Raw genomic sequence first — 27016 nt, 5'->3', positions numbered from 1 at the left:
AAATGAAAACCTGCCACTGCTACCATGGTGGCTCTGTTAGGGATGGAACCCCTGTTAATTTCAAATAGAATTTTGGATCCAAAATGGCCATACAAGTATGCCAGTTTCACTGATCTCTAATTACGTTGCTAGGGGAGGGGATGATGTTTTGATGCTACTGCGACCCCTATCTGTCACACACGGTGTGTCTCTAGGAGGAGAGAATCGGAGGGCAGGGATGAGGATGATGATGATAATGAATATGCTGTCATCGGCGTACTTCAGAGACTTGTCAGTGATGCATGGATGAAATGATGCAACGTCGGAAAGAAACATTTTAAATCGTTATTATTGTGTTGGCTATTTCCACTATCTATTCTAAATGGCGACCGATTGCACAGAACAAGCCGTCCTGGAGTTCCTAATGGAGAAAGGAGGGGTGGTCAAACATATGGACCTGCTTGATCATTTTGAATCAGTGTGGAAAAGTGATTCGTCAAAGAAAACACTGTTCAATGAACGGTTGAACCGTCACGTTGACAGCGTTGCTTTCATAAAACTGGAGGATGGAGTGAAATTCGTGTGTTTGAAGGAAAACAGCACAAGCTCTGTGATGCGCACAGACCCTGGCAACGATGGAGAGTGTAACGGCAATGGGGTGTGTGGTAGGGACAGCCCACTATCTGAATCTGGAGAACGGGGTGGGAGCAACAATGTCAGCCGAGATGGGAACAGAAATTCTAGTGATAAATGTGATTCACCTGAAAAAGACTCAAATGCACCCGACGTCCTATCTTGGCTTGATAATGACATGGAATCGAACGGTAATCTTCATCATCCATGCTGCCTAGAGGAAGGTAAAGTTAGTGATGTTACTTCAGGTGGAGTCAGAGAGGTGAAGCTTAGAGAAGTTAGTGATGATTCCTTCTCAGGTGGAGAGGTGAGGCTAAGAGACAGGAGGAGGAGAGAGTCAGCTCCAGCACTGGGGACAGACTCAGGTGTGTTGGCTGGCCAGGTGCAGGTGAGGGGAAGTAGGAGGACCTCCCGGGGCTCCCAGAGGGCTCTGCTGACCAGCGCTCTGTCAGAAGATGGCGGGTGGGAGGGACTGGACGGAGACTGGAACAACCCCAAGAGCAGCCGCAGGAACTTCATAGAGCTGATGATGAGCAGCTCCCCACAGGTAGGCTACACACACATACACTGACTCACACACACACCGTTTTATTTTATTCTATTGTATTTAAAAGATTTTCCACACTGGTATCTGGTCTAAGGTTGTTTAGGCTGCCATTGCTGAGATGTAGCCTACTAATTGTTACTTTCTGTCTTTGCCTGTCTCCAGGTACGTCGGTCTCTGATCAACCGCGGCTCTCGTCTCAGAGACTCTGTCAGGAGCGACAGTGACTCCACCTCTCTGCTGTCGTCTGCAGACGGGGACTGTGTCTCAGTGGCCCTGGACCCCCTGGAGCACGAATGGATGCTGTGTGCCTCGGACGGCCAGTGGGACAGTCTATATCCGCTGCTAATCCTGGACACCAGCCTGCTGACCAAGAGGGACTTTGTGACGGGCTTCTCCTGCCTCCACTGGGCTGCCAAGCAGGGCAACGAGGAGCTGTTGACACAGCTACTGGAGCACGCCAAGCAGAACAATGTTCCTGTGGATGTTAATGTACGCTCTAGTGCTGGGTACACTCCCCTTCACCTGGCCGCTATGCATGGACACACACAGGTAGGTGCTGTCCTCCTGCCCTGCCCTCCACCCTGCCCTGTTCACTGATATTGTTTTCTGTGGCATGCTTGTTAGGTGGTTTAAATAAAGTTGTATATGCTGTGATTGTCAGGTTGTACGTGTGCTGGTAGACCAGTGGTCTGTAGACTCAGAGGCCAGAGACTACAGTGGGAGGAGAGCTGTCCAGTACCTCCCCCCTGGAGTCTCCACTACTGCAGCCCTGGAGCCAGGGAGCGGGACCAGCCCTATAGGAGGAGGAGAATCAGACACAGAAAACACAGACAGCGGGGCACAAGGGGGGCGGTGGAGATTACCCAGAGTTCTCCAGTCCAACCTGAACCAACTGAGGCTGCTGAACGGATCGGGAGAGGGGGGAGGGAGGGGGAGGGGGGTCAGGAAGGAGCAAGGCTGTTCAGAGGAAGTCGTCTCTGAGTCGGATCAACGCACGGCTCCACCGAGGACGCCACAAGACCCAGATCATCCACAGCACCTCCTTCAGAGGGACGGGGGAGGGAGTGGAGGAGGGGGATACGGGGGAGACCAGCCCAACCAGCCCCCTCAAAGGCAGACCAATGTCCAATCTGTTTGGATAAGTCACTGCACTGTTAGAATCGCACGTACAGTAACAGTTCAAAGGCGGCCCTAATATGGCCAGCCTACTGATTCTGATACCATTATGACATGGGAGCTAGTACTAAGGGCCCAGTTTCCCACCAAACACAGATTACATTTAGTCCTGGACTAAAAAACATGGAGATTCCCTTTTGAGCATGCTTTTCCGTCCAGGAGTAGGCTTAACCTGGGTCTGGGAACTGTAGGCCTACGTTAAACTTTAGATTTGGCACTGTTTACTAGTCACTGGGAAATTAATCACAGTTAACCCAGAACTAAAATATTGCATAATTTGGTCAGATGCTCGTACCATTTATGTTTACGTAGTCTGTCCACGAGAGATTACAGGGAAATAGATCTGGGATCATTTTGCTGTAAGAAAAATGTTCACTCACTAGATCTGAATCCTGTGGGGATTTAAGGTGCTGCTTACAGTAATTACCTCTACATAATTATTTAATATATTTAACATAATTATTTAACTTCTAATATTGTTATAAAGACAAGTCAAACTAACCACTGAACTCCTTCAACACGAATCTCGATGTAACTGCACTTGTCACTTTGAAGGTATAACTACAATGAAATAGGTGAGTCTATAACCTACTTATGATCTTAGATGTTCTCCAATGGGTTGTGTAGATGTTTTACCTGCAGTAAAGTTACATTCGCTAGACTGTGTTTAGACCTGAAATGGTCAGGAATAGAAAAAGAAAGGGTCAGAACTCCTAGAATTGAGATGGGAAAAAGAGTTCCCATGTAAAAAATTAAATAAAAAGTAATCACTTGGTTTTCTTTACTTTGTTTATGAATTTACCATAGAATAAATACATGTTTTCATTCTGTGGAACAAATGTCCCTTAATATGTTTACCTATATTTGCTCACAATAAATGACTGTTAATATTTCAAATGTTTTTGGACACACCCTCAAATTCTCCAGCATGATCATCATAGTGTTGGGCTGAAGCTCCTCACTCATATGTTGCAGTTTAGATGTCGTCATTTCCCTTGCATACTATAGATAAATACTACATATTGTACAGACCAGCCTGTTGCTAGACTCTAGCAGTCTGACTGCTGGGCACCTGATGTCACTTTTCCTAATGTTGGATGAATGCAAAGATGCTGTGCACTGCCTGTCTGTCTGTCTGTGTCTGTCTGTGTTTTCTCTCTCTCTCTCTCTCTCTCTCTCTCTCTCTCTCTCTCTCTCTCTCTCTCTCTCTCTCTCTCTCTCTCTCTCTCTCTCTCTCTCCTCTCTCTCTCTCTCTCTCTCTCTCTCTCTCTCTCTCTCTCTCTCTCTCTCTCTCTCTCTCAATTCAATTCAATTCAATTCAATTCAATTCAATGTAAGGGCTTTATTGGCATGGGAAACGTATGTTAACATTGCCAAAGCAAGTGAAGTAGATAGTAAACAAAAGTGAAATAAACAATAAATATTAAAAGTTAATATTACACTCAGAAGTTCCAAAAGAATAAAGACATTTCAAATGTCATATTATGTATTCTCTCTCTCTCTCTCTCTGTCTGTCTGTCTGTCTGTCTGTCTGTCTGTCTCGCTGTCTGTCTGTCTGTCTGTCTGTCTGTCTGTCTCGCTGTCTGTCTGTCTGTCTCTGATACCACTCCAGTTCTGAGCCACTGTATATGTATTATACACTTGAATGTTTCTCCTCTCGTCCCAGATTCCTTTCATAGTGCCCCTTCTTTTCACTTTGAAACTTATTGGGGAAATAAAGCAATAACTGTTTTAATACATCTGACATCTGTGTGTTTTTGTAGTCAAAGCAGAACTATACAATTACTTTACACAGAGGTATTGTTATAGATATTGAATGTCTATATGAGACTAATGCTGAAACGTAGTGATAGGTCCTCTGTGGTGTGGTTGAATTATTGATGCTCTCTGATTGGCTATAGACAGTTGAGGTTAATCTAGTATTCATTACTCTGCAGGTGTACAGGCTGTTGGATGGAACTGCTATGCACCTGTTACTGTTCACAGTCAACTCCCAGTCGGCACCTGTTATGTTCATGATGTGTGTCTCTATTCTCTTTCCTCTCCTCCCTCTTCTCTCTTCTCCGCCCTCGCATCCCTAATCAGTGCTTGACTTGGACTGAAATAGGTTCCGGTACTCATTTTGTGTGCCGGTACTGTTTATATTTAGGTGCAAGAGCTCCACAATACTTTTGAGCTAATATTCTATAAGAGGAACAGGAGCTCAAGCAGTAGAACATTTGAGGTGCCGGTACTCAGCTCCGGTGAGCTCCTGTCCAAGTCAAGCACTGTCCCTAATCTGTACTGAAGGGAGTTTAGTACTGATTTGCCCCCGCAAAGAAGTTTACCAATTTCTCTTCTTGTAAAGAAATGACTGATGTTCAGTTTATCTGTGATGATGACAGGGCAGGGTGCACAGCAGAGCAGAGCAGGGTGAGTGCTGCCAGGGCCTCATGGCTGCCTGCCTGACCTACATACACACTGAGGGGAATAATGCCTATTATGTAAATTCCTCCACATCTTTTCAGGGAAACTGTGCCAACATTACTGCCCGGGGCTCTAGCTCTCTATAGCACCGCTGAATCAATGAGAGGGATGAGAGAGGAAACAGAGAGCTGGGGGCTGCGCACTGTACTTCACTCTATTGGGGTGCTCACTCTACTCACCCTACTCTCATGCCTACTCAAGCTGTAGGTTTCCATTTGCAGAAATCTTAGAAAGACTACAGGAAAAGTGTATTTGCCAATATTATATTTTGTCAAAATGTAATCATGACGGTGGCAAATGTTGACAGTTGCTGCTTTCTAGTGGATACTTTTGATACCATTTTTTGTTGTTGACAATTTGCAATTTATCCGTGCACGATTATGTATTTTTTTTTAATGAAGAAATGTAATATGTTACATATTCAATCAAAATATTTCTTAATTTCGTTAGTAAATCATTAAGGTATGCGCAAATGCGCTTCAGGAATCGTTGCAAGGTGGCGCTAAATGTTTTATTCTACAGGAAAAAGGACCTTCGGATGTCTATGGTAAGTTCAAAGTTCACTCAACTCGAAAGTTTCCGCCTGGAGCTACATTTGTTGTGCAGAACACTGCAGTTAACTGACGTCTTGTGAACATATTCTAGTTTTGACACATGCAAACAACATAAAGTACATATATTTAGCAGCTGGTGAAACAGGTTGGTGTATTTACGTCACTAACTGTAAACTATTTCAGTGTTTGTTTTGAGGATAAAAGTGCTGGGCCGCATTGGTTACCGTTAGCCAGCTACTGTAGCTGCTATGCTAACTATCTGAAACCACTCAGTCGTAACGTTAGCAGCTAGTCGGCTAGCTATCTTTTGGTTTTTAGTTTCAGTGCTTAGCTAGCTACATATCGGAGATTTAGCTAGTTTGCTATCAAATGTGTCACAGTGATGTCTGCTTTCTAGCGACTCGATTAAAGATGCCAATATCATGGCTAATGTTTAAAAATAAATAATATTAACTAACGTTACAGTAGCTAGCAAGATAAATCCATTCATTGGCAGTTTATGCATGAATTATAGTTATTTGGCTGGCCAGCCAGGTATCCAGTGATAGTAGGCTACTAGTATATGAAAGACACAGCACATCTACACATTTACCACACTGATCTCATTGACTATCTCACTATTCCCCCCCCACCCCACTCATACTCCCCACCCTACTCATACTCCCCCCTCTCTCTCACTCCCCTCTCTCTTCATCCCTCAGCTCTCTGTAGTCAGGTGTCATGATGACCACCATCGTCCATGACACCACTGAGGCGGTGTGTCTGTGTCAGGAGTACAACCTGTTCCTGAAACCCATCGCCAAGATGACTGTGAGTGATACACACACACACTGTCACATACACTTGGACCTGAAGTAGTTAAATGAGCATCTCCAACTTAACGTATTTGACTTCCAGGTGAGCATGTAATACAGTGCTATGTATTGTATGATTTCTCTTTCAGGTGAGTGTGGCACTGCCCCAGCTGAAGCTGCCTGGGAAGAGCATCTCTAACTGGGAGGTGATGGAGAGGGTGAAGGCCATGGTAGCTCCTGAACAGTTTTCTGCCCTCAGGTAGGCATGGGCCCTATGGGCAATTCCACAATAAGTGATGCTGAGACTCAAACATAAACCAATGATTGCAAAACAAACCATACAACTCTATGCACAAGGACGTCTTTTAACAATTTCCAATGAAAATGTTACAAAAACACATTTACTTGAAGAACAGTTCAGATGTAACAGAATGACAGTTTGTGCAGTTTGTGCCGTCATTCTGTTACCAAACTTTGCATCTGCACTGTTCTTCAAGGAAACTGTTAAAATTATTAATTGGTCATGGAGTTGTATGGTTTGTTTAACTTTGCAACCATTGGTTTTTATTTGAAATACATTTTAAAGTGAAACATTTTAGTCTCAGCATCACCCTGTTACCATGGAATTGCCCCTATCCATACAAACACATTCATACTGTTATAGTCATAGGTCACATATTTTTTATGTGTGTCGTTATAGCAATAGCCAAGCTAATAACTCTACAATAACCAACAGTAAAACCATGACAATACTGATAATACGGCCAATGGGTTGCCTGGTATCAATATTTTCTGGTACTGATATATGAATTGTATGGAGAGGTAAACGTCCCACCTCTGTCTCTCCCCAGGATCTCTAAGAGCACCATGGACTTCATTCGCTTTGAGGGCGAGGTGGAGAACAGAGGGGTTGTGAAGATCCTGCTGGCCAAACTGGACGGGAAGAGCATCAAACTCAGCGGCTTCACTGACATACTCAAGGTAGCTGAGCTAATGTTATGTAGGCCTGAAAATGTAAGGGGGAAATGTAAAGTGTAACAATCTGTATTTTTTGTGACAGACTGCCTTCCCCAGGTTCTTGCAAAACAGAACTCTCTTTCTCCCAATCAACTGATAATAATGAATAATTTCTCCCTGGTCTGTGGGGTGTCCAGGTGCGTGCGGTAGAGAATAAGATGGACTTCCCAACACGTTACGACTGGGACTCGTTCTTCCGTGACGCCAAGGACATGAACGATACTGTTCCAGGGGAGAGGCCAGACACCATCCACCTGGAGGGCCTGCCCTGCCGCTGGTTTATCCTGCCTGACGGACCCCCCGACCGGCCCTCCGAGACCGCCCTGCAGGCCATCTTCCAGGTAGGGAGGGACGCACCATATACCTAGCAATCAATCACTCAATCCACCATCGATTGGTCAATCAATCACCCTAACACACCCCCACTAACCCTAACACGCACACCCCCTAACCGTACATCTCCTCCCAGGGTTTTGGTCCGGTGCGTCACGTGGACATCCCAATGCTGGACCCGTACAGAGAGGAGACACTGGATAAGAACTTCAACACCTTCACCTTCGGTGGCCATCTTAACTTTGAGGCTTACGTCCAGTACCAGGAGTACGATGGCTTTGCCAAGGCCATGGACACACTGAGAGGCATGAAGCTCATGTACAAAGGAGAGGACGGCAAAGCTGTAGCCTGCAACATCAAGGTATTGAACTACACTCACTATCCACACTACAGGCACACACATACACTGTGTGTACAAAACATTAAGAAGACCTTACTAATATTGCATTGCATCCCCCCTTTTGCCCTCAGAACAGCCTCAATTCTTCAGGGCATGGACTCATGGTGTCGAAAGCATTCTTGATACACACAAACTTTTGAGCGTAAAAAACCCAGCAGCTTTGTAGTTCTTGACACAAACCGGTGTGCCTGGCACCTACTACCATACCTAGTTCAAAGGCACTTAAATAATTTATATTGCCCATTCACCCTCTGAATGGCACACATACAGAGTCCATGTCTCAATTGTCTCAAGGCTTAAAAATCATTATTTAACCTGTCTCCTCCCCTTCATCTACACTGATTGAAGTGGATTTAACAGGTGACATCAATAAGGGATCATAGCTTTCACCTGGTCAGTCTATATCGTGTAAAGAGCAGGTGTTCTTAATGTTTTGTACACTCAGTGTATATAAACACACTAAGAGGGATGAAACCCCAATAGAAGAGAGAGGAGGGTAAGGCTGTGTTAGATTTGGGTTAGGGTTGAGGGGATTGTCCTGTTGTGTGTTAGTTAATGAGAAGGGCTGTTTAGAGAGAGGGTTAGAGTCAGTACAGAAAGGCTTGTGTAGGGCAACAGGTTTAAGGCCTTTTAGTGAAATGAAAGTCAGGGCTGTATTATCATTCCAAGGATCACTGGGCTAAACCAGAGACCTGGTCCCTAATCCAGAACTAAGCCATACTGCCTTAATGAAGAGGGAGAAGAGGATGGAGAGAAAGAGGGAGGGGTGTAGGTAGAAATGAGGAGAGAGAGCTGAGTGTCTAATCCATGGGGGTCAAAGCCTCTCAACCCAAATGAAGAGAATGAAGGGAGGGGATGAGGAGAGAGGGGGTGGAAGGAGGAGAGTAGCATGTCTGTCTGTCTTTTTGTCAGGTGACCAGAGTGTCACTAGTGCACTCTGCAGTCCTACCCCAACTCTAATCAGGTGACCCACTCAGCTAACTGTCTGTCTTTGTCTGTCTGTCAGGTGACCTTTGACACCAGTAAGCACCTGAGTGACGTGGCTCTGAAGAGACGCCAGCAGGAACGACTGAGAATACAGGAGCTGGAGAGACAGAGGGAGGAGCAGAAACGCAGAGAGAAGGAGGAGGAGGAGAAACGCAAGGAGGAGGAAAGGTATGCTGAGAAAAAGAGAAGAAGCAATGTGCTTTGTCTGAAAACAGTGTCCCCTGTCTATCTAATCCTTTCTTCATTACTGGCCCTACCGTTTTCCTAGTCCTTGTTTCTTAAGTGTCTCTACCGTGATCTTCGTCATGGTGATGGGTCCTAGGCCGGGATTCAGTCCGAACCTCGCAATAGCACAGGTCAATATACAGACGACAAAGCGGCTTTCAAAGGCATTTGCCCGACGTTTGCAGGGATTACTTTCATGGTAAACACTGTGTCAGCTCAACCGTAAATTACTTAGTCTTCAAGTGTGTAGAGGGGAGCTTCCACCATATTGCGGTCACCCATCCAGTCCTTCAGATCTACAAACAGAAAGTAGTAGGAACCAGTGGCGGCAGTGACGTTTAAGATGAGGGAGGACGATTCTTTTTTTAACGCGCATTGCCTTATTTCTAGTACAGCATATTGGATTACTGTCATTCATATTCCATTCACGCAGCTCAATGTAACATCGATAGGTTTAGGTTACTACATGATTCTAAAATTTTCCCTATACCCATCATGAGGTTGGTACAACCTAGCCTGTGAATTAAAGTTTACAGCGTAGGTGCACAGGTCGATAGAAATTTGACTAATCAAGGTGACAGACATTGACACATTCAATATCGCCTTGCACAATCTTGCCTGCATCTTGCTGATCTAGGGTGTAATCATTGGTCCAACAGTTACAAACAAGAGTTTCTATTGGACAAATTCAGGTATGTTTATCCCCGTTTCGTTCCATTTGCTTCAGTTTAAGAAAAGTCTTTCAACACAATCGGCGGAATGAATACACCCCTGATCACACGCAAACACAGTTCACTTTCATAGCAGCCACATACAAACAGCATGATCCCTTTGATCATTGGATAATTCCTTCTTGCATCTACACGCTCTCCTCTCACCTTTTCCCTTCGCTTATGGACTTACGTTTACGTCATTTAGCAGACGCTCTTATCCAGAGCGACTTACAAATTGGTGCATTCACCTTATAGCCAGTGGGATAACCACTTTACAATATGTTTTCACCGCCTTGATGTTAGCGGAGAACGACAGGGTGTTGTCCAGGGTCACGCCAAGGCTCTTTGCACTCTGGGAGGAGGACACAACAGAGTTGTCAATCGTGATGGCGAGATCATGGAACAGGCAGTCCTTCCCCGGGAGGAAGAGCAGCTCCGTCTTACCGAGGTTCAGCTTGAGGTGGTGATCCATCATCCACACTGATATGTCTGCCAGACATGCAGAGATGCGATTCGCCACCTGGTTATCAGAAGGGGGAAAGGAGAAGATTAGTTGTGTGTCGTCTGCGTAGCAATGATAGGAGAGGCCATGTGAGGATATGACAGAGCCAAGTGACTTGTACACAACACATCAGCTGTCTGTGATCAGGCGAAAAAAAACTTTCCAAGCCAAACCTTCATATCATAACCGCTAACCACTACACACAGCCTACATCGTTCTCACCATATTAGCTAACGTCAAGTTAACATAGCTACTAGAACTAACGTGTTAGTAAACCCGCTACAATCATGCAGTACAGTTAGCAAGCAGTTTAGCAGTTACACCGGCAGGCCCCGGTGGCAATAAATTAATAAAACCAAAAGGTTACCTTGACTTGGAAGAGTTCCAGTGTTGGATAGCCAGCTAGGTAAGATAGCATCCCTCACTGTTTGAGCCGGGTGTTTGAATAGGCTAAATTAGTTAGCTGCATTCGCTAGCTACAGTGGGGGAAAAAAGTATTTAGTCAGCCACCAATTGTGCAAGTTCTCCCACTTAAAAAGATGAGAGAGGCCTGTAATTTTCATCATAGGTACACATCAACTATGACAGACAAAATGAGGGAAAAAAATCCAGAAAATCACATTGTAGGATTTTTTATGAATTTATTTGCAAATTATGGTGGAAAATAAGTATTTGGTCACCTACAAACAAGCAAGATTTCTGGCTCTCACAGACCTGTAACTTCTTCTTTAAGAGGCTCCTCTGTCCTCCACTCGTTACCTGTATTAATGGCACCTGTTTGAACTTGTTATCAGTATAAAAGACACCTGTCCACAACCTCAAACAGTCACACTATGGCCAAGACCAAAGAGCTGTCAAAGGACACCAGAAACAAAATTGTAGACCTGCACCAGGCTGGGAAGACTGAATCTGCAATAGGTAAGCAGCTTGGTTTGAAGAAATCAACTGTGGGAGCAATTATTAGGAAATGGAAGACATACAAGACCACTGATAATCTCCCTCGATCTGGGGCTCCACGCAAGATCTCACCCCGTGGGGTCAAAATGATCACAAGAACGGTGAGCAAAAATCCCAGAACCACACGGGGGGACCTAGTGAATGACCTGCAGAGAGCTGGGACCAAAGTAACAAAGCCTACCATCAATAACACACTACGCCGCCAGGGACTCAAATACTGCAGTGACAGACGTGTCCCCCTGCTTAAGCCAGTACATGTCCAGGCCCGTCTGAAGTTTGCTAGAGTGCATTTGGATGTTCCAGAAGAGGATTGGGAGAATGTCAGATGAAACCAAAATAGAACTTTTTGGTAAAAACTCAACTCGTCGTGTTTGAAGGACAAAGAATGCTGAGTTGCATCCAAAGAACACCATACCTACTGTGAAGCATGGGGGTGAAAACATCATGCTTTGGGGCTGTTTTTCTGCAAAGGGACCAGGACGACTGATCCGTGTAAAGGAAAGAATGAATGGGGCCATGTATCGTGAGATTTTGAGTGAAAACCTCCTTCCATCAGCAAGGGCATTGAAGATGAAATGTGGCTGGGTCTTTCAGCATGACAATGATCCCAAACACACCGCCCGGGCAACGAAGGAGTGGCTTCGTAAGAAGCATTTCAAGGTCCTGGAGTGGCCTAGCCAGTCTCCAGATCTCAACCCCATAGAAAATCTTTGGAGGGAGTTGAAAGTCCGTGTTGCCCAGCGACAGCCCCAAAACATCACTGCTCTAGGGGAGATCTGCATGGAGGAATGGGCCAAAATACCAGCAACAGTGTGTGAAAACCTTGTGAAGACTTACAGAAAACGTTTGACCTGTGTCATTGCCAACAAAGGGTATATAACAAAGTATTGAGAAACTTTTGTTATTGACCAAATACTTATTTTCCACCATAATTTGCAAATCAATTCATTAAAAATCCTACAATGTGATTTTCTGGATTTTTTTTTCTCATTTTGTCTGTCATAGTTGACGTGTACCTATGATGAAAATTACAGGCCTCTCTCATCTTTTTAAGTGGGAGAACTTGCACAATTGGTGGCTGACTAAATACTTTTTTTCCCCACTGTAAGTGAAAAAAATATGAAATATAGCTCGCTCTCGCTCTCTTGCTTCTTAATTTTTGAAGAAATGAATTTGTTCAAAACTGTTCAACTATTGTCTTTCTCTCTCTTTCAGTAAACTACTCACCACATTTTTTGCACTGCAGTGCTAGCTATCTGTAGCTTATGCTTTCAGTACTAGATTCATTTTCTGATCCTTTGATTGGGTGGACAACATGTCAGTTCATGCTGCTGCAAGAGCTGTGATCGGTTGGATGACGTATAATTACTGTGTAAGTCTATGGAAGGGGGTGAGAGCCACGAGCCTCCTAAGTTTTGTATTGAAGTCATTGCACCTAGAGGAGGACAGTAACTAGTTGTCCTGCGGCTACACCATGGTGCTACCCTACAGAGTGCTGTTGAGGCTACTGTAGACCTTCATTGCAAAACAGTGTGTTTTAATCAATTATTTGGTGCTCTGACTATATTTATAGTTTTATCCAAAAAGGATACCTTTTTAAATGTTTCACTATTTTTATTTGTATGAAATTGGTCCTCCTCTGAAATGCCTCCACTGGTAGGAACTAGGCTACTGGGGCCTGTATTGGTTGACAGTAGCATAACTATGTATTAGACTAGATGATGAACCATGCTTCTGCTGTGGTTGTAGGAAACAGAAGGAGGTGGAGGAGGAGGAAAAGGTGCGGAGAAAAGAGGAGAGGATACGGAAACGAGAGCAGAAGCTGAGAGAGAAGGAGGAGAAGAGGAACATAAAGAAGGTGAAGAGGAGGCAGGAGGCGGAGCAGAAGAAGTTGCAGATGAAGATCGCGGCGGAGGAGAGAAGGCTGTTGTTAGCTCAGAGGAACCTGGAGTCTATACGCCTTATCGCTGAACTACTGAGCAGGGCCAAGGTACACACACGACTACAGACACTTGATACATGGCGCCATTGAACATTCAATACGGAAACATGCTGATAGGAACCACTTAATAATTTCTCTCTCCCTTCCCTCAGGCTCTGAAACAGCAGCAGCAGGAGAAAGAGAGAGCGGAGAGAGAGGAGCGAGAGAAGGAGGAGTTAGCCAGGCAGAAGGAGGAGTTTGCCAGGCAAAAGGAAGAGTTAGCTCGGCAGAAGCAGCTGAAGGCCTGCAGGCGGGAGCAGGAGGCGGAGCTGAGACGTGTGGAGTTAGAGAAGGGGCGTGCCTTGGATCTGCAGCGCAGAGAGAGAGAGCTGAGGGAGAGACTGGTTGGTAATCTGCTGAAGAAGGCTGGAGGAGAGGGAGAGAACCAGACCACCACCCAGCCGTCAGCCCTGACCATGCCCAGGGGAGACAGCTCCGACCTGGGGAAGACGGCCAGGGCCCTGGGTGTGAACGGGGTTAGACCAAGGGGAGAGGAGAGACCCAGAGCTACCGTACGATCACACGTCCACGAGAAACAGATGGGAGAGAGGGGGGAGAGGCGAGGAGAATGGGAGGAGAGGAGAGGAGAATGGGAGGAGAGGAGAGGGGGCAGAAAGGACAGGAAAGGAGGCATGGAGGAGAGGAGCGGTTATGGGTTGAGAAGCAGAGCGGTGAGGGAGAGGAGTCGGTCCCACAGCCGGGGCAGGAGGAGGTACAGCCACAGCTGGAGACGCAGTGGTAGCAGGAGAAGAAGAAGCTCTAGTAGAAAGAGGAGTGATAGTCGGAGGAGGAGAAGCGATAGCAGACGGAGGAGAAGGCGTAATTCTAAGAGGAGAAGCTATAGCAGGAGGAGGAGTGGTAGTCGTATGCACAGGAGACGCAGTCACCATGGACGGGGCCGCAGCAGCAGGAGCACCAGCCGTGATTGGAGCAGAAGCTCTAGTGGGAGGAGCCACAGCAGAGGGAGGAGGAGCCATATACATAGTCGACATAGAGACAGCAGATCTAGTAGCAGCAGCTCTAGGAGTAGAGAGAGGAGCTGGGAGAAAGACAGGAGCAGGGAGAAAGAGAGGAGCAGGGAGAAAGATAGGAGCAGGGAGAAAGAGAGGAGCAGGGAGAAAGACAGGAGCAGGGAGAAAGACAGGAGCAGGGAGAAAGACAGGAGCAGGGAGAAAGAGAGGAGCAGGGAGAAAGAGAGGAGCAGGGAGAAAGACAGGAGCAGGGAGAAAGACAGGAGCAGGGAGAAAGAGAGGAGCAGGGAGAAAGAGAGGAGCAGGGAGAAAGAGAGGAGCAGGGAGAAAGAGAGGAGTAGAGACGGGAGCAGCGATCAAGACAGGGACTCCAGGAAGCGTAGTAGTAGTCGTTCTCATTCCAGACGACACTAAACTGTAAACACAGCCAGAGGAGACAGAAGAGGACCCTATGCCTGGGCCTAGTTCTAGTAATGCACAGTCAGGAGATCTAGTTATGTATGCTGGTATCTGCTGCCCACTGTCTTTGGACCATATCAGCTTCTTACAGTCTACACACACACACCTCTCTTTGTCCCTCCCTCCCCCAATGCTCTTCGTTCATCTGTAGTCTCAGTTTATTATTGACTTCAAGGTTACAGAATGCTATACTGCTATTATGTTCTGTTTGACACATGTAGTGTAGATGCCATATGTACTGTAGATTGATCACGCTGTTAGTATGTGTCTCCTGTGAGCAAAGACACACAGAAGAAGGCCACAGAAAAAATACTTCAACTTTTTAGGGTCACAGTGAATGGCCTGTTTTGTGTTTCAGAAGAACAGTGTTACTGGGTTTCTGGGAACTGTAGTTCAGTATTAGAGCACTTCAGCAGGATGCAGGGATCTGTAGTCCTATGGGCAGACACCACATAGTCTAGTGCAGTAGATAGACAGCTGTAGTCTAAGTCAAGTGTTTTACCCCAGGAAAAAGAGAACAGACTATCAGACTAAAAACAGCTTGACCAGACACACGTTTTCCAGTTCCACGTCTGACCACCAGACTAGACAGTAGTTTAAGTTCTAACTTGATGTCACTATAACATAAAGTGGTTCTGTAAGATTTAAAGATGAGTGTGCAGTGTTCTGGTGAGAGAGAATTTTAGGTGACTCAGTGTTTTAAAGCACCCACCCCAGACAGAAGCCTAGTTTCACCATGTTCATTATTTTAATGGTGCCCCTGCTAGATCAAGCCAGGAGCCTGCCTGTCTGTGTACATGTTTAATTTGCCTTATTGATGAGTGTGTGAACAGAGCAGAGTGAGTGGGTAACGTTGTATATAGGTTGTATAAAGGTTCAGGGTGTCATCAATCTTCTGTATATGCTCATGTTTCTCTGCTCTGCTGGGTGGCTGCATGTCCTCAACACACTGTCATTTTATTTGTTGAATTAAAGAAACAACTGAAAAGATGTGATTTATTTTGGATTAATATTCTGACTGAATGGATGGATAACCTACTAGCCTACTAGAGCATTCCTTCTAAACATATAATTTAATCATTCTAGCTAATCTGTGGTTCTATTACAAACTGAGATTTGTTTTTTTGTGTGTAGTTTTAGTAGTGGTGAGTGTTAAAGCAGGCCCCAGTGTAATGACAGTAGGAAACAGAATGACGTGTGTGTAGTGTTAAACAAGGTCCCAGTGTATTGAGGTCTGAGCCGCTGACTGTAATCTGGGTAATTTGACTAATCTGATTATTCTGCTCTGACTGGGGCTGCACTCTAACACACACACACACACGACCTATGGGCTATCCGATTAAACCTGAGACTGAGGCAGCAGTGGTCATTAACATTACTCCCTCAGTCGGTTGCACTGCTACACATTTACAAGAGCTATCAGCTGTTTCACAACAACACACACGAGGACTAGCAGCAGGAGCAGAACCAGGATTGACTTGGGACCAACTCATTCAGGACACACTCCTAAAGGACTCCTACGGCTCTCCTTTGACAACAGGAGGCCTCGCAGGAACACTCAATCTCATACAGCGATAGACACAAACCTAGGCTGGTCAAGCAGTGGTGTCTAGTGAGAGGCTATGGCTGAGGGACCAAGGAAGAGTTTTCTAATGGAGCCGACTGGTACTACTACTGTTACTACTACTTCTGCTGCTGCCTACCCCCGGAAGATTCTGGACTATATGGAAGGCTTCCTGGTCTCCAAGGTAAAACACACAGACATAGGGTTCAAGTCCCATTCTCAGCCACTGTTTGATGTGTGTGTTTGAGCCTGCCCTCTCTCCCCTAGACCCTGTTCACAGCCTGTGAGCTGGGTGTGTTTGACCTGCTGGCCTCGTCACAGCGCCCCCTGTCTCTAGAGGAGGTAGCGCAGGGCATTAGGGCCAGCCTGGACGGGACTGAGAGGCTACTGGCAGCCTGCACCGGGCTGGACCTACTCAATACACACACACTGGACGGACAGGGTAATGCACACACACACACACTGGACGGATAGGGTAACACTCTCTCTCTCTCTCTCTCTCTCTCTCTCTCTTTCACTCTCTCATATACCCCTCTCTGTGTCTCTAGTGATATACAGTAACACAGAGCAGTCCAGTGTGTATCTGACCCAGTCCAGTCCAGTGTCCCTGACCCAGTCCATCCACTACAGCTCCAAGACCATCTACCTCTGCTGGCACTACCTGACCGACGCTGTGAGGTGAGTCCTCTCACCAGAGTTGTGTTCACCAAGGAGAACATGTTTAGATATGAATTGAAACATGAACCTGAACTTGTCCAGTAAGATTATAAAAAGTTTGTCCCCCCAGGGAGGGCAGTAACCAGTATGAGAAGGCGTTCGGTGTCAAATCTGAAGATCTGTTTGAAGCCCTGTACAGGTGACACACATACACTACCGTTCAAAAGTTTGGGGTCACTTAGAAATGTCCTTGTTTTCGAACGAAAAAAAAATTGTCTATTAAAATAACATCAAATTGATCAGAAATACAGTGTAGACATTGTTAATGTTGTAAATGGCTATTGTAGCTGGAAACGGCTGATTTTTTATGGAATATCTACATAGGCGTACAGATGCCCATTATCAGCAACCAACAGTCCTGTGTTCCAATGGCACGTTGTGTTTTCTAATCCAAGTTTATCATTTTAAAAGGCTAATTTATTATTAGAAAACCCTTTTGCAATTATGTTAGCACAGCTTAAAACTGTTGTGCTCATTAAAGAAGCAATAAAACTGGCTGAGACTAGTTGAGTATCTGGAGCACCAGCAATTGTGGGTTCGATTACAGGATCAAAATGGGCAGAAACAAATAACTTTCTTCTGAAACGTGTTAGTCTATTCTTGTTCTGAGAAATGAAGGCTGTTCCATGCGAGAAATTGCCAAGAAACTGAAGATCTCGTACAACGCGGTGTACTAATCCCTTTACAGAACAGCGCAAACGGGCTCTAACCAGAATAGAAAGAGGAGTGGGAGGCCCCGGTGCACAACTGAGCAAGAGGACAAATACATTATGTCTAGTTTGAGAAACAGACGCCTCACAGGTCCTCAACTGGCAGCTTCATTAAATAGTACCCGCAAAACACCATTCTCAACGTCAACAGTGAAGAGGCGACTCCGGGATGCTGACCTAGGCAGAGTTGCAAAGAATGATCAATTAGCCTTTTAAAATGATAAACTTGGATTTGCAAACACAACGTGCCATTGGAACACAGGACTGATGGTTGCTGATAATGGGTCTCTGTATGCCTATGTAGATATTCCATTACAAATCAGCCGTTTCCAGCTACAATAGCCATTTACAACATTAACATTGTCTACACTGTATTTCTGATCAATTTGATGTTATTTTAATGGACAAAAAAATGAATTTTCTTTTCAAAAACAAGGACATTTCTAAGTGACCCCAAACTTTTGAACGGTAGTGTACGTACACACATGGCTCTTCATCTCTACTCTATCTTTACTCTCTCCCCTCTCTCTCCATATTCTCCTTCTCCTCCACACATTCTCTCCCTCCCTCTGCTTTCCTGCCTGGAGAAAAAGTGTCAGTGAAGTGAGAAAAGTTGTGGAATGGCCTTGAGCTTCACAGTCAATCTAATGAGAATAGTTCCGTTTTATGGTTCAGTGATTTTCTAGTCTGAACTTTTCAAGGATCACATTTATTTCAGAACAAAACACTCTCTTCCTTACTCTCTCTCTCTCTGTCTCTCTCACTCTCTATCTGACTCTATCTGTCAGTCGTTGTTGGCTGTGCGAGAGGCGGGGAAGGAGGAAGAGTAGGGAGATGAGGGAGGAGGAAAAGGAGGAAGAGTAGGGAGATGAGGGAGGAGGAAAAGGAGGAAGAGTAGGGAGATGAGGGAGGAGGAAAAGGAGGAAGAGTAGGGAGATGAGGAAAAGGAGGAAGAGTAGGGAGATGAGGGAGGAGGAAAAGGAGGAAGAGTAGGGAGATGAGGAAAAGGAGGAAGAGTAGGGAGATGAGGGAGGAGGAAAAGGAGGAAGAGTAGGGAGATGAGGGAGGAGGAAAAGGTGGAAGAATATGGAGATGAGGGAGGAGGAAAATGAGGAAGAGGAGGGAAAGGAGGAGAAGGAATCAGAGTTGTGAATCATTCAGAGAGCAGTTTATATTTGCTAGGCACAGTTGTCTGATACTGTATGTGTGAAAAGAGGTTTGTGTGTTGGTCTGTGTGTGTCGTGTACATGTGTAGGTCTGAGGAGGAGATGGTAAAGTTTATGCAGCTGATGAACTCCATCTGGAACATCTGTGGTCGAGACGTCGTGACGGCCTTCAACCTCTCACCTTTCACAACCATCTACGACCTCGGGGGTAAGGAGTTGTGTCTGTGTGTGTGTGCCTGCTAAAGGGGCCATCTTGACATAAGGAGAGAAGGTCACTGTGTAGAGTAGTGCTGTGTGTAATAACTCCAAAGACCACAGGGGGTAGCTGTGCAGCCACAAGCTGAGGCTGAGAGGAGTTGAGCTCTGGCACACACGTTGTTGAAAACGAAAGAGGGAGAGGGAAAGAAAAAGTTCTGTGCGTTTTGTTTCCCTTTCATTCTATTTTGTTATTTTCGCTTCTTTGATTCCTTCTCTCCCCTGTCCTGTACTATTGAACTGTTTGTGCGTGTGTGTCTGTGATATGAGAGTGAGTGTGTTCAGAATGCAGATTCCACTAAACAAAGTACTGATCAAGTACACCCAACCTCAGGGCTAAACAGTCTCCCAGACAGGCCAGGTTTCTATAAGTCTCTCTGTAGACACTGTCTGGGTGTAAACCCACATAGAGATGACACATCACATCACAAACACACACCAGGGCTGGGCGGGCTCTCCTGGGGCTCAGCACCTCATTGGTCAGTTAAGGATTATTGATCTGCCAATTAGTCCTGCCCCCAGGTCTAATGTCCGTCAGTCAGTAATCAGTTTATAGGTTACCATTACAACATGATCACCTGGTTTACCCTCTCTGGAAGTCAAGCTGTTTATTCCTGTGATTATAAATACTATATTACTCATCACTGCATCTCTCTCTCCCTCTCTCTTTCTCTAGGTTGTAGTGGAGCGCTAGCCAAGCAGTGTGTGTTGACGTACCCAGAATGCACTGTGACGATCTTTGACCTCCCTAAGGTGGTGAAGACATCCAGAGAACACTTTGTTACCGACGACAACCAGAGGGTCAGCTTCCATGAAGGTAGACAACGCCTACACCGAGAGACAGCCAATCAATGACCTCAAAAAGAGCGATGGGAGGAGCAGGAACATGTTCTCTCCTAAGTTATCGTTGTCTTTGACTGACAGCATTGTGTATTTGTATTTGTGTGTGTGTGTGTGTGTGTGTAGGAGACTTTTTTAAAGATGCACTGCCAGATGCTGACCTCTATATTCTGGCGAGAATCCTTCATGACTGGACGGACGAGCGCAGCATAGAACTACTGACCAAAGTCTACAGGGCTTGCAGACCAGGTACACACACACACACACACACATCCCCCTCTCCTTTAGTAATTTTCTCTGGTGAGAAAGATCAGATGCATCTTGGCTGTGTCTCTGTGTGTGTGTGTGTGTGTGTGTGTGTGTGTGTCTGTGTGTGTGTTTTCAACGCCCATCCATGTCTGAGGACTTCCTGAGATGACGTGGAAACTGCCCACTAGGGGCAGCAGTGAGCACTCTGATTCCAAAGGTTGCAACTTCCAATCCAGCGATAGAAAGATATTTTAGTTTTAAGCCTATCCCAAACCTTAACCCTTATCTTAACCATTCGGAGTTAATGCCTAACCTCAACCATTCGGAGTTAATGCCAAACCTTACAAATTCGGAGTTAACCCCCTAGAGTCGATGTCCAAACCCCCGCGGAAATCGAAATAGCGTAATAAAATAATAGTCCTAAAAATCTGTCAGTTTAAGGTAAAGATATCTGTTTTTTTGCATTGGATGTGTCTCAATCCACCGCATCGCCTGTGGTGAAAGGTGACAGAGCTAGAGCAGTGTTTGTCAGACCATGAGACATCTCGAAAATCGTCTTCTCACAAAATCGTCTGTAGCGTACGAACGATTGTCTTGGGGCTCGTCTGAAGTCGGTACAGCCAATCTGCCAACTTCTGTCTGTTGCGTTCGGTACCAGTTGAAAAAATGAATGGAAGTACTGTATATTGAGACTGTTTACTGCCCAAAATAAGGGGTTAAACACAAGTAAAGAAATAATATTAATGTTTCCTGATCTTTCTTAGATCTCTCAGATATAGGACACACACTTCAGAACAAACTTCCTTCCTTTTTTTTTTTTATATACTTCAACGGGTCTTAAAATTCAAAATCAAATAGCTAAATGATCCTTGGTATGACCTTCTTAAAACAATTCCATATAGCTTAGTAGAACCCCCCTGGCTTAGACAGGGCTTAGACTGTAATGGGTTAATGCCTGAACTTAACCTTAAACACTTAGAAATTTGACGTTTGGAACAACTTCGAAAATTGACGTTTGAGAAACATGAATTAACGTCTAATTCTGACGTGAGACTGTGAGAGCTGGTGTGTGTGTGTGTGTGTGTGTGTGTGTGTGTCGTTGTCTGTTTGTGTGTGTATGTCCCATAGCTGCACTGTCACAAATACCACCCCTCTCCTTACTCTTCCGCACCCCCCTCGCCTCGGGTGACTGTGTCAACAACAGCATCCTGTCAGACAAGCCCACAAGCAGCCACACACACACGCTCTGGTCTTGGAGAGCTCCGCTGTAGCCAGAGGCTTTTTACATAACACAAACACACTCACACACACTGGCAAGAACATAACACACACACACATTCCGCAGAGCTGCAAATGAGGATATTGTTTTAACCTTCAGCTCAACCTTCTGATAGAAACTAACAGAGTAAGCAGCAGTCTGGGTAGGACAACTGAGGAAGAACACATTGACTAACATCACAGCCAGGCCATCCTAGCCCAGAGCCAAAGAACGCACTCATTATTCATTTGCTGTGTGTATGTGTGTGTGTGTGTGTGTGTAGGAGGAGGTGTGTTGGTGGTAGAGGCGTTGCTGTGTGAAGACGGGTCAGGGCCTCTGACAGCCCAGCTGTACTCTCTGAACATGCTGGTGCAGACGGAGGGGAAAGAGCGGACGGCAGCAGAGTACACTGCCCTGCTGACAGCCTCAGGGTTTCAAAACATACAGGTGGAGAGGACAGGCAAGATCTATGATACTGTCCTGGGACGCAAGTAGAGAAGTCTCTATATCTACTGTTGATGTTTCTGATATACAGATTTGCTATCTTAATTTGATCACTCTGTTGTAGCAGAGAATTTTCAAAATACATTTTGTAGTGTATTCAAGGTTTGAAAAGGCTTCTAAAGTTTGTAATTTCCACTATAAAATGTCAGACTTGATTAACAAAAAATTAATCAACCCCTACAAAATGTAGATTAATTATAATCCACATAATAATTCACATTTCCTGTTGCTGGAGGATTTTTATTAAGCAGGGTCAAATTAAGTAGAAGACTGTTATTATCTCTGTAGACCTGTCCATCTCTGTAGACCTGTCTATCTCTGTCGCCTGGGTAGTAAACCTATCGTCTTTGTAATCTTTATTTGTGTGATAAAACCTTTGTTCTCCTGATATGATATAATATTTACCCATTAAAACTGTGATGGAAGTCAATGTTCTACAGCTTCTCTGTTTCTGATTGGTTCTCTGATTGGTTCTATGGGGAGGTAAAGGGAGGGAGGATGGAAGTAAAGGAGGGGAGGGGAGGGGGTTTCAGACATTCAAGGACGTTCATCCTCCTCTTCTCTTCTCTTCTCTTCCCCTCCTCCTCTTCACTAGACTAATCTGTCCTCAGGCTGGTTCACTTCACACCACACAAACACTCTGTGATGATGTCACTGTTCTTTATCCAGAGGCCTTTGCATAACGCTCCTGTAAGACAACAGCTCCAGGGCATACTGGGGATACACTCACAGCCACTGACCATGTGTGTGCGTGTTTATGTGAGTCTTGGTTATTCTTTATTTTATTTTATTATTATATTTTTTTGGGGGGGGGGGGTTAGATCAGCTTAATATTGCAGATAGATTGTAACTTCCATCAATGTAATTGTCTGCATCACTTCCAATCCCCCATGTTTTTTATATATATATACTCCCCTTTATTACTTTTCAACCCCACCATCCTTTCCCTACTTGGAGTAAATTAGTGAACAACAATGCCCAGGCCTCTACTTCCAGCCTATACTTACTATCTACACCTTATGGACACAGTCAATTTTACAATAATTCTGTTTTATTAGTTTTTTTTGTTTTTGCTCCTGAACTTCTTCTACTCTCAACCTCTCCAATCATTTTTATGATGTCCATCCGGTTTGCTTCTATATGCCATATCTTTCTAACTGTGCTCTTTCCCAAAAGCTCCCAACATACAACCTATATATTTATTATGGACACAGTATGCTTACATTATTAGTTATCTTGTTATTATTTGTTGTTATTTGTTATTAGTCCCATCCTTCAACTCCATTCAATACCTCCCATCTATCTCTTAACACCATTCATATAGGATTTCTATTTGCCATATATATTTCAACCGTACTGTGATGTTTTACAAAAGTTCTGAACCTTTCTATTCTCATTGCTTCTAAAGATTGTGAATTAAAAATAAAAAGTTCTGCTAAAAGTATTATTATATTATTGATCGATTGACTATGACTTTTCAGAGTCTTGGTTATTCTTGGCAAAAATTAACTTTTCTGTAGAGGCTATAGCAAGATTTTTGCTACTGTATATATTGCCATGAAAACCAGATTTTGCTGTAGGCATATTCATTCAAGATTGAACAAGTCCCTCATAGATCTGTATGGTCGGCCCTGGTCAAACAAGGCCTTGTTTGATTAAAAGTATTTAGGTGATAGTGGCCTTGTGGTTGGAGTGTCCTCCCTGAAATTGGAAGGTTGTGAGTTCAATCCCTGGCTGAGTCATACCAAAGACTGTAAGAATGGGACCTGATGCATCTCTACTTGGCACACAGCATTAAGGAGATAGATTGGGGGTAAGGCCCTATGATAGACTAGCATCCTGTCCAGGGGGCATACTTATACATCAACCTGCCTCACGCTACAGAAACAGGAGATAGGCTCCTACCCTATGAGCCGTTCTGGCTCATGCAAGGTTACTTACTTATGTGATACTGCTCCTTGTAGGTGAAAGCAGAGAGAGTTGAGATTTGAGGAGAGAGAGTAGATGAATGGGGAACATGAGAGGAGGAAAGGGTAGATAGGAGGAGGAGATGAGGCACATTTCAGAGGATTTTTCGTTGCAACTGCTTTTTTCCTGCACACACACAGACATACAGTGCATTCTGTGTTTACATGTTGTGTTTATATTTTTGTTCAGTTATTTTAGCAGTCTTGTAGCTTGCAGGTAATATTAATAATTAGGGGGGTGCTTACATTTGTCAGATTTCATACATGTACTATACAGTGCATTTGACTCTTTCCACATTTTGTTATGTTACAGCCTTATTCTAAAATTGATTAAATTGCATTTTTCCCTCATTAATCTGCACACAATACCCCATAATGACAATTTGAATTTGAATACTTATGTAAAATTTGGGAAATTTTTGCAAATGTATTAAAAATAGAAAACTGATATTACATTTACATAAGTATTCAGAGCCTTTACTCAGTACTTTGTTGAAGCACCTTTGGCAGCGATTACAGCCTAGAGTCTCTGGCTGGGCCACTCAAGGACATTCAGAGACTTGTCTCGAAGCCACTTCTGCAATGTCTTGGCAGTGTGCTTAGGGTCATTGTCCTGTTGGAAGGTGAACCTTCACCCCAGTCTGAGGTCCTGAGAGCTCTGGAGCAGGTTTTCATCAAGGATCTCTCTGTACTTTGCTCCGTTCATCTTTCCCTCGATCCTGACTAGTCTCCCAGTCCCTGCCGCTGAAAAACATCCCCACAGCATGATGCTGCCACCACCATGCTTCACCGTAGGGATGGTGCCAGGTTTCTTCCAGACGTGACGCTTGGTATTCAGGCCAAAGAGTTCAATCTTGGTTTCATCAGACCAGAGAATCTTGTTTCTCATGGACTGAGAGTCCTTTAGGTAACTTTTGGCAAACTCCAAGCGGGCTGTCATGTACCTTTTTACTGAGGAGTGGCTTCTGTCTGGCCACTTTATCATAAAGGCCTGATTGGTGGAGTGCTGTAACTTCTTCCATTTAAGAATGATGGAGGCCACTGTGTTCTTGGGGACCTTCAATGCTGCAGAAATGTTTTGGTACCCTTACCCAGATCTGTACCTCGACACAATCCTGTCTCGGAGCTCTACGGACAGTTCCTTCAACCTCATGGTTTGGTTTTTAGCTCAGTTGGTAGAGCATGGCGTTTGCAACGCCAGGGTTGTGGGTTCGATTCCCACGGGGGGCCAGTATAAAAAAATAAAATAATGTATGCACTCACTAATTGTAAGTCGCTCTGGATAAGAGCGTCTGCTAAATGACTGTAATGTAATAATGTAATGTAATGTTTTTTCTCTGACATGCACTGTCAACTGTGGGACTTTATATAGACAGGTGTGTGCCTTTCCAAATCATGTCCAATCAATTGAATTTACCACAGGTGGACTCCAATCATGTTGTAGAAACATCTCAAGGATGAATTTCGAGTCTCATAGCAAAGGGGCTGAATACTTATGTAAATAAGGTAAATCTGTTTTGTAAATTGTTATACATTTGCTAAGAATTCTAAAAACCTGTTTTCGGTTTGTCATTATGGGGTATTGTGTGTAGATTGATGAGGAAAAACATTTATTTAATACATTTTAGAATAAGGCTGTAACGTAACAAAATGTGGAAAAAGGGAAGGGGTCTGAATACTTTCCGAATGCACTGTACACACACTTCTCACATTTCAATAAAAAACAGTCTCTTCTCCTGCTTTTCTCCATATCAACATTCAGTAATTCATGCTGAATCTCGGTGACAGCAGTATTGAGCTGAGGACAAAGCCTGTCTTCCCTGTAGGCTACACACACACACACACATACATTCATTACCAGACACCTGTGGCCAGCAGACATTAACTGCTCTCTGAATGATTGCACAACTCTGATTCCTTCTCCTCCTTTTCCTCCTCCCTCCACTTCCTCCTCACTCATCTCCCTCCTCTTCCTCCTTACTCTTCCTCCTGCCTGTAGTAGACTGGTGGGGGATGGGTTAGGGCTGTGGGGTTGAAGGTTAAAACTGTGTAATGATGCTACTGTGAATCTCAAATGTATTATATCTGTGTTTCTAAGGGCTTCACTTACTAAGTACTAATTCAGGGGTGGGTCTCAGCACGGTGTGTGTCTGTCCATGTGTGTGTAGCTGTCTGTCTCTGAAGACCATCTATCTCAACCCTGATAATCACTTATCCCTCTCCCTCTCTCTCTGAGCCGTACCCTTCATGAGCAGTGAAGTTTATAATAATGAATGTAAAACTAGACAGAGAGACAGGTACTGAGGGGTGAGACAGTGTGCAGTGAGACAGTGATGTTTATAATGTAACAAGACAGTGAGAAAGGAATTGAGCAGTGAGACGGTGATGTTTATAATGCTTAAGGTTAAATGGATGCGGTGGGTGACTGCTGCCAGGGGAAGCTGGCCTTTAAAAACATCCAACCACAGTTCAAATCATTAGCATATTCCCGATAATTGTTTTCATTACAGTAAAAATACAACGGTCCTAGGTCTGTCTCTCACAGCATCAGGCCAGACACACGCACTCAAGCATGCACACATGCACACACACACACACACACACACACACACACACACATACACAAAACAGAACGATTGATCAGTTATGCCACTGTTGATTAAGATCAAGTCTGGCTAAAGTCAGCTGTGTGCAGTCATGTCTGTCAGTGGAGAAAGCTTGGTACTCATTAGATTATGTGGATAATTAGCCAGCTCCACTCTCATTAACTGTACATGGCAATATAATGAGCTGCAGCAAGGATGGCAAACATTACTATTGTCTGTCTGACTGGCTATCTCTGTATGTGACATTACTACTGTCTGTCTGACTGGCTATCTCTGCGTATTACATTACTACTGTCTGTCTGACTGGCTATCTCTGCGTATTACATTACTACTGTCTGTCTGACTGGCTATCTTTGCGTATTACATTACTACTGTCTGTCTGACTGGCTATCTTTGCGTATTACATTACTACTGTCTGTCTGACTGGCTATCTCTGTATGTGACATTACTACTGTCTGTCTGACTGGCTATCTTTGCGTATTACAT

General features: G+C 44.6%; 3 protein-coding genes across 4 annotated transcripts; all 3 read left to right on the top strand.

The window, feature by feature from the left end:
• Window positions 1-162: 162 nt before the first annotated feature.
• Window positions 163-3517, top strand: LOC121536309 (ankyrin repeat domain-containing protein SOWAHC-like). The gene is made up of 3 exons (XM_041843580.2): window positions 163-1159; window positions 1322-1708; window positions 1821-3517. Exons 1-3 carry the CDS (start codon window positions 362-364, stop codon window positions 2352-2354), a joined length of 1719 nt encoding a protein of 572 aa, XP_041699514.2. The 5' UTR covers window positions 163-361; the 3' UTR covers window positions 2355-3517.
• A 1853-nt stretch (window positions 3518-5370) lies between these two features.
• On the top strand, window positions 5371-16272 carry LOC121536144 (A-kinase anchor protein 17A). The gene is made up of 10 exons (XM_041843429.1): window positions 5371-5500; window positions 6057-6165; window positions 6299-6408; window positions 7001-7130; window positions 7304-7507; window positions 7636-7860; window positions 8906-9054; window positions 13033-13273; window positions 13378-14374; window positions 16235-16272. Exons 2-10 carry the CDS (start codon window positions 6076-6078, stop codon window positions 16270-16272), a joined length of 2184 nt encoding a protein of 727 aa, XP_041699363.1. The 5' UTR covers window positions 5371-5500; window positions 6057-6075.
• LOC121536310 (acetylserotonin O-methyltransferase) lies at window positions 15994-22119 on the top strand. Of its 2 annotated transcripts, XM_041843581.2 has the most exons (8): window positions 15994-16442; window positions 16526-16700; window positions 16807-16936; window positions 17046-17114; window positions 18941-19059; window positions 19783-19923; window positions 20073-20195; window positions 21737-22119. In XM_041843581.2, exons 1-8 carry the CDS (start codon window positions 16317-16319, stop codon window positions 21946-21948), a joined length of 1095 nt encoding a protein of 364 aa, XP_041699515.1. In that variant the 5' UTR covers window positions 15994-16316; the 3' UTR covers window positions 21949-22119. The 2 variants fall into 2 exon arrangements, with proteins under 2 accessions (XP_041699515.1, XP_041699516.1); XM_041843582.2 differs by lacking the exon at window positions 17046-17114.
• The last annotated feature ends 4897 nt before the right edge of the window (window positions 22120-27016 follow it).

Source organism: Coregonus clupeaformis, chromosome 23, assembly GCF_020615455.1.
Source record: "Coregonus clupeaformis isolate EN_2021a chromosome 23, ASM2061545v1, whole genome shotgun sequence".
NCBI lineage: Eukaryota > Metazoa > Chordata > Actinopteri > Salmoniformes > Salmonidae > Coregonus > Coregonus clupeaformis.
Note: the sequence above shows the minus strand (reverse complement) of the source record. Positions and strands in the feature narration are given on the sequence as shown.

Bases quoted from the DNA above. Each gene is read 5' to 3' on its own strand.
- LOC121536309 (XM_041843580.2), top strand. From the start codon at position 362: ATGGCGACCGATTGCACAGAACAAGCCGTCCTGGAGTTCCTAATGGAG. The intron at 1,160-1,321 runs GTAGGCTACACA...GCCTGTCTCCAG, and splicing joins TGATGAGCAGCTCCCCACAG to GTACGTCGGTCTCTGATCAA. The intron at 1,709-1,820 runs GTAGGTGCTGTC...TGTGATTGTCAG, and splicing joins CTATGCATGGACACACACAG to GTTGTACGTGTGCTGGTAGA.
- LOC121536144 (XM_041843429.1), top strand. From the start codon at position 6,076: ATGATGACCACCATCGTCCATGACACCACTGAGGCGGTGTGTCTGTGT. The intron at 13,274-13,377 runs GTACACACACGA...CCCTTCCCTCAG, and splicing joins AACTACTGAGCAGGGCCAAG to GCTCTGAAACAGCAGCAGCA. The intron at 14,375-16,234 runs GCAGGGAGAAAG...CTTTGACAACAG, and splicing joins GAGCAGGGAGAAAGAGAGGA to GAGGCCTCGCAGGAACACTC.
- LOC121536310 (XM_041843581.2), top strand. From the start codon at position 16,317: ATGGCTGAGGGACCAAGGAAGAGTTTTCTAATGGAGCCGACTGGTACT. The intron at 19,060-19,782 runs GTAAGGAGTTGT...CTCTTTCTCTAG, and splicing joins AACCATCTACGACCTCGGGG to GTTGTAGTGGAGCGCTAGCC. The intron at 19,924-20,072 runs GTAGACAACGCC...GTGTGTGTGTAG, and splicing joins GAGGGTCAGCTTCCATGAAG to GAGACTTTTTTAAAGATGCA.